General features: G+C 57.1%; 1 protein-coding gene across 1 annotated transcript; it reads left to right on the top strand.

Annotated features, from left to right (window-relative positions):
- Window positions 1-319: 319 nt before the first annotated feature.
- On the top strand, window positions 320-5,934 carry NPAS4 (neuronal PAS domain protein 4). Its single transcript, XM_008062703.1, has 8 exons — window positions 320-675; window positions 1,397-1,548; window positions 1,724-1,826; window positions 1,944-2,217; window positions 2,399-2,508; window positions 2,855-2,990; window positions 3,112-4,529; window positions 5,195-5,934. Exons 1-8 carry the CDS (start codon window positions 501-503, stop codon window positions 5,221-5,223), a joined length of 2,397 nt encoding a protein of 798 aa, XP_008060894.1. The 5' UTR covers window positions 320-500; the 3' UTR covers window positions 5,224-5,934.
- The last annotated feature ends 517 nt before the right edge of the window (window positions 5,935-6,451 follow it).

Genomic DNA, 6,451 nt, shown 5'->3' with positions numbered 1-6,451 from the left:
GGCTTCAGACACCCTAACCCTTGCCCTGTGTCTTGCCCTCAACTGCACACACTCGGGCGCCTGGGTCCCTGCACCCCTAACGCAGCGCCTGCCTCTCCTCAGCTCCCGCCAGCCTCGGCCCCCTCCGCAGCTTCCCTTCTCCCCCATCCCCCGGTCCCCTCCCGCTCCCATTCTACGTCATGGGATGACGTCGGAAGCCAGAGAGGGAGGAGGAGCGCCCCCCCTCCCCAGCCAGCGACTCCCGCTGCAGCTTGTTTAGCCCAGCCTCCCGCTTTCCCGCCCCCCCGTCTCCAAAACGAGCCCCCCACGCCCGGCAGGAGCTATATAAGGCGGAACCAGGCAGGCGAGGGGGGCAGCGCAGCCAAGCGGAGCCCAGGAGAGGAGAGAGAGAGAGAGCCTGAGCGAGAGACGGGGAAGCGAGGAGGAGGAAGCCGCCGGTGCGTCGGGACAGGAACGCAGGTGTTCGGGGCGCCCGAGCTGGAGCTCCGCAGCCGCCAGCCATGTACCGCTCCACCAAGGGCGCCTCCAAGGCGCGCCGCGACCAGATCAACGCTGAGATCCGGAACCTCAAGGAGCTGCTGCCGCTGGCAGAGGCAGACAAGGTCCGGCTGTCCTATCTGCACATCATGAGCCTTGCCTGCATCTACACTCGCAAAGGAGTCTTCTTCGCTGGAGGTGAGCATGCTGGGGCTGCCGGAGACCCAAGCTTGCGGCCGCCGGGGACAGCGGGGCGGCGGGAACCCGCTGGGACTGCCGCATGTCCTAGGGCAGCGTGTTGGCGAGCTGGGAGAGCGTGGAGGATTCAGGACTTCCTACTTTTCCTCCTGAGCTCTATCCAGACCTCGCCTTAGTTCTGGATGAGGGATAGAGAGGTGGGATGATGTCCCCAGCACCAGATTGATGAGAGGAGAAGAGCCAGGACAGAATGCCTCGGTCCCCACCAGTGCCGAGGCGCTTCGGGAGCCCGGGGAGGGAAGCCCGGGAAGTCGCGTAGATGGAACCGCCAGAGCCCAAGGAAGCGAGCCGCTGTCCGCGGTGCTGAACGGGCTCCCGCCGGCTCCGGAGCGCTGTCCGCGGTGCCCACGGCAGCCTCTGCTGTGCGGGAGCTGTCCGCGGTGCTGAACGCAGCCCGCTGGGGGGGAGCTCTGTCCGAGGTCCTGAAAGCGAGGGCCGCTGAGGCGCCGTCTCTGACTTGGAAGTCCTAGGGCTCCCTATCTGTAGAGATCCAGCAACAGGTTCCCTGGCCAAGAGCTGCGGGCAGCGGGTCAACAGGTGTTTGCAGATGCAGGTCCATGAGAAATTCCTCTGGATTCTCAGAAATTCAGACTGTGCCTTCCTCACTTCTGCTTTGCTTTCCCATCTTCCTCCTGACTCACCATGACTTCTCACCCTGCAGGTACTCCTCTGGCGGGTCCCACGGGGCTTCTCTCAGCTCAAGAGCTTGAAGACATCGTAGCGGCACTACCCGGTTTTCTGCTGGTGTTCACAGCCGAGGGGAAGTTGCTATACCTGTCTGAGAGTGTGAGCGAGCATCTGGGCCACTCCATGGTGAGTGCTGAGGGTCCTTTTAGCTTGGGCTGGGGCACGGAAGGGGCACAAATGAACTTTGCATTTCTGAGAATCACTATGGAGGGAGGGGTTATACTTTTCAAGATGCTAGGAGCCGAAGTTCAACTCTTGATGGTCTCACTAACGGCTTCTCTTCTTTTCTTCCTTCCTCCAGGTGGACCTGGTTGCCCAGGGTGACAGTATCTATGACATCATTGACCCAGCTGACCACCTCACCGTGCGCCAGCAACTCACCTTGCCCTCTGCCCTGGACACTGGTAAGGACTCCCTTCTCCCTTCCTTAGTCCAATCCCCCTCCTGCTGCTCTGTCCTCCCCATCCACCGTCTCTCTCAGCCACCCATCCTCTTACCAATTCCTCTCTTTATCCACCTAGATCGCCTCTTCCGCTGTCGCTTCAACACCTCCAAGTCCCTCAGGCGCCAGAGTGCAGGCAACAAACTGGTGCTTATCCGAGGTCGATTCCATGCTCACCCTCCTGGAGCCTACTGGGCAGGAAACCCTGTGTTCACAGCTTTCTGTGCCCCACTGGAGCCAAGACCCCGCCCCGGCCCTGGGCCTGGCCCTGGCCCCGGCCCTGCCTCACTCTTCCTGGCCATGTTCCAGAGCCGTCATGCTAAGGACCTGACTCTACTGGACATCTCTGAGAGGTAAGCCCAGAGTATTCAGACCCCAGGAGGAAGGCAGACCAGAGATGAGGGGACCCTAGATTCTGGAGTCAGGGGCAGGGAGGATGGGGATTAGGGGGGCAGAGGATCTGGGAGGGAGTGAGATGCATGGGTGTCAAGCAAGAAAAACAGAAAGCTGACCTCACCCTTTCCACCTTCCCAGTGTCCTTATCTACCTGGGCTTTGAGCGCAGTGAACTGCTTTGTAAATCATGGTATGGACTGCTGCACCCTGAGGACCTGGCCCACGCTTCTGCTCAACACTACCGCCTGTGTGAGTGTCCAGAGAGGCTGGGGATGAGATAGGGAGCCGGGAAAGGGCATAGGAGACCAGACCAAGACTGGGCTGTCGTCAAGACTAATGTTGGGGACATATCAGAGGCCAACAGTTTGGGATGTTATAGGGTGAACATTAGGGTGAGGAGTCAAGGCCAGAACAGAATCAGAGCTGGGGGACTCTGAGTGGTGAGGTCAAGCAGGGAGCTGAGCGGTACAAGTTAGGGTAGTCAGAAGAGAGGGTGTCATGGTTACCTTAAGTCAGTGGAGATGTGAACAAGGTGGGGGGTTAGGTGGTGCTGCCTCAGGGGCATTCTAACCCTGCATCTCTTCTTTTTCTCCAGTGGCTGAGAGCGGAGATATTCAGGCAGAGATGGTGGTGAGACTGCAAGCCAAGCATGGAGGTTGGGCATGGATTTACTGCCTTCTGTACTCAGAAGGTCCGGAGGGCCCCATTACTGCCAATAACTACCCAATCAGGTGAGCTGCAAGCCAGGGGCCTAGGGGGCAACTGAGATCGGTACGGAGGAGTTACAAATCAGGAAATTTCTCTGGGAATGGACATCAAACCCTTACCAAGTGACTCTTCTCTCCTCTCCAGTGACACGGAAGCCTGGAGCCTTCGCCAGCAGCTGAACTCTGAAGACACCCAGGCAGCTTACGTCCTGGGCACCCCGACCATGCTGCCCTCATTCCCTGAGAACATTCTCTCCCAGGAGCAGTGCTCCAGCACTAACCCACTCTTCACCCCAGCCCTGGGGGCCCCCAGGAGCACCAGTTTTCCCAGTGCTCCTGAACTGGGTGTTGTCGCAGCATCAGAAGAGCTTCCCCGACCTCCCAAAGAGCTGGACTTCAGTTACCTGACATTCCCCTCTGGGCCTGAGCCTTCACTCCAAGCAGACCTGAGCAAGGATCTTGTGTGCACTCCACCCTACACGCCCCACCAGCCAGGAGGCTGTGCCTTCCTCTTCCAGACGCACTTGCCCACCCCCTCCAGTTCTCTTCAAGAACAGTTGACTCCAAGCACCGCGACCTTCTCTGATCAACTGACACCCAGCAGTGCAACCTTCCCAGATCCACTCACTAGCCCACTACAAGGCCAGTTGACTGAAACCTCGGCAAGAAGCTATGAAGACCAGTTGACTCCCTGCACCTCCGCATTCCCAGACCAGCTGCTTCCCAGCACGGCCACCTTCCCAGAGCCTCTGGGCAGCCCTACCCACGAACAGCTGACTCCTCCCAGCACGGCCTTCCAAGCACACCTGAACAGCCCCAGCCAAACCTTCCCAGAGCAACTGAGCCCCAATCCCACCAAGACTTACTTCGCCCAGGAGGGATGCAGTTTTCTCTATGAGAAGTTGCCCCCAAGTCCTAGCAGCCCTGGTAATGGGGACTGCACACTCTTGGCCCTAGCCCAGCTCCGGGGCCCCCTCTCTGTGGACGTCCCCCTGGTGCCCGAAGGCCTGCTTACACCTGAGGCCTCTCCAGTCAAGCAGAGTTTCTTCCATTACTCTGAGAAGGAACAGAATGAGATCGACCGTCTGATTCAGCAGATTAGCCAATTGGCTCAGGGCATGGACAGGCCCTTCTCAGCTGAGGCTGGCACTGGTGGGTTGGAGCCGCTTGGAGGGCTGGAGCCCCTGGACTCCAACCTGTCCCTGTCAGGGGCTGGCCCCCCTGTGCTCAGCCTGGACCTCAAACCCTGGAAATACCAGGAGCTGGACTTCCTGGCTGACCCTGATAACATATTCCTGGAAGAGACGCCCGTGGAAGACATCTTCATGGATCTCTCTACCCCAGACCCCAGTGAGGAATGGGGTTCGGGGGATCCTGAGGCAGAGGGCCCAGGAGGGGCTCCGTCACCTCACAACAACCTGTCCCCAGAAGACCACAGCTTCCTGGAGGACCTGGCCACATACGAAACCGCCTTTGAGACAGGTGTCTCAGCATTCCCCTATGATGGGTTTACTGATGAGTTGCATCAACTCCAGAGCCAAGTCCAAGACAGCTTCCATGAAGGTAAGTCCAGCCAAAATGTCCAAGAACTCAAGCCCCTGTCCTGCCAATGAGATACTGGGTAGAATTAGGCAAATCGATTTCCCTCTCTGTATCTCACTTTTATTGAAAGGATGACATCACTTGCTACAAGGGTGTAGCAGTGAGGATAAGAAAACATGAAAAAGTTTTTATGAAAGTTTTGGACAAGCAGACCTGGAAGGAGTGGGATCGAATGCTTGAGAATCCTTAAGTAAAGCATTAACCCTCTCTGGGACTTAGATCCATCTTCACCACTACATTTACAGATGAAAACCATCAAGGTCCCAGAGTTAAAGGAAATTTTCTTGGGCCACCCAACCAGTTGATAGAAGAGGAATTAGAGCTCTATCCCAGTATTATTCCTACTCCCTAAAGGGGAAACAGAGCAAGAGTTTATAGAAATGAGGGAAAGAAAGGATGGAGCTTGGTCCTGCTAAGACCTCATTCTTCGCAAACTACAGTCAGTTTCACTCCAACTGTGTAAAGCTCCCCCTTATTGGCTGAGTGTCTGGGCATCATTCAGCCATTGGACTGACATCTTTGAAGTCCATACTATGTGCCAACACCATGCCACCGTCTCAGCCTAAAGACCCTCCAGCCTAATGGGCCCAACTAACCATTCTCTCTCTCTCTCTCTTTCTCTGCAGATGGAAGTGGAGGGGAACCAACGTTTTGAATAAGTCTGTGACTTAACGTCGTCAAGTATGGCATATTGTCATCAAGACGTGGAGCAGCTCTCCACCCCCCCGGGACTGTTGGGGGGACTCGGGGGCCTGAGGGGGATACAGCTGATTCCCCAGGCCCTGCAGGATTGGGGGGGGAGGTGGGAGGGCAAGGGAGGGGAGCTTCTTTTTAAAACCAAGAGACTTCGAGCGATCCTAGTTTCCATTTCAATCTGTATTCACTCGTAGTGAGTTTCCTTGAATGGGATTTCCAGCGGAGAATGGGGGAGTCTCACTTCCCTGCCGCACTGCCCCATTGGCCTGGGCCAGTTCTCCACTCCTGGGGGCCAAGCCACCCCTGGGCCTTGGTGGGGAAAGGCAGGGCCCACCTGGGCCAGCCTGTGCCCTGAGGGGCTCTTGACACCCACGTAGAATTCTCTACACACCAGTAACGGGATTTCAATTCCGATGGACTCTGCCGCCCTGGCGGCCCTTCCTGTGACTTTTGCGCCCCGCGCCTGGGGTGGGGGACGCGAAGAGACGCTACATTCCTTTCCGATGGAGGAAGGCAGCCCTGCCGTCACACGTGTGCTTGAACGAGTGCGTGTACCTGGTGCGGGACTCACCCGGCCGCCAGACCGGTGGCCTGCCCAGACGGCCACCTCGTGGTGCTGCGGTGACTTTGTAGCCAACTTTATAATAAAGTCCAGTTTGCCTTTTCGGTACCCCTGGTGTCATGCGCTGCTGTGGAAAGGGAAGGGTGGGAGGCTTGGCCGGGAGCCGGTGGGTCAGGAGCTAAGAGCTGGACCTGTTTCCACCTTGGCATTTCTTCATGCACTCACGCCCTCATTCATTCATTCACTCAACATCTGCATAGGCAGTGTGCGGCCTGCACAGTGCTGGAATCTGGAGAGTCTGGAACTGAAACAGGTTCTAGTTCTTGCCCTCGAGGTGCTTGGTGTCCAACACTAAGGAATACTGGCAACGCCTCCCTGCTCCAGGCTTGCAGTGCTAGTGGTACGTGAGAGAGCAGAGGGTCTGGGGTGGCCGAGTGGATTCAGCTTGGAGCTGGTCTGGGACATGAGTTTGAAGCTTCCAGACATTTCTTTCTTCACCTGGTCCTTCAGGGAAGCAAATTCCTCATGGGACCCTGGATTGTCTTTTTGGAAATTATAGCTGCCTCTGTTATCCTTACATAGGGCTTTCAGGTGACAACCACATTTACATCCCTTATTCGCCGCA

This window comes from Carlito syrichta, unplaced genomic scaffold, assembly GCF_000164805.1.
Source record: "Carlito syrichta isolate Samal-C Ts95f unplaced genomic scaffold, Tarsius_syrichta-2.0.1 Scaffold305797, whole genome shotgun sequence".
Classification (NCBI taxonomy): domain Eukaryota; kingdom Metazoa; phylum Chordata; class Mammalia; order Primates; family Tarsiidae; genus Carlito; species Carlito syrichta.
Note: the sequence above shows the minus strand (reverse complement) of the source record. Positions and strands in the feature narration are given on the sequence as shown.

Coding starts and splice junctions, on each gene's coding strand:
- NPAS4 (XM_008062703.1), top strand. CDS start 501: ATGTACCGCTCCACCAAGGGCGCCTCCAAGGCGCGCCGCGACCAGATC. Junction 676..1,396: donor AGGAGTCTTCTTCGCTGGAG/GTGAGCATGCTG, acceptor CTCACCCTGCAG/GTACTCCTCTGGCGGGTCCC. Junction 2,218..2,398: donor CTACTGGACATCTCTGAGAG/GTAAGCCCAGAG, acceptor CCACCTTCCCAG/TGTCCTTATCTACCTGGGCT.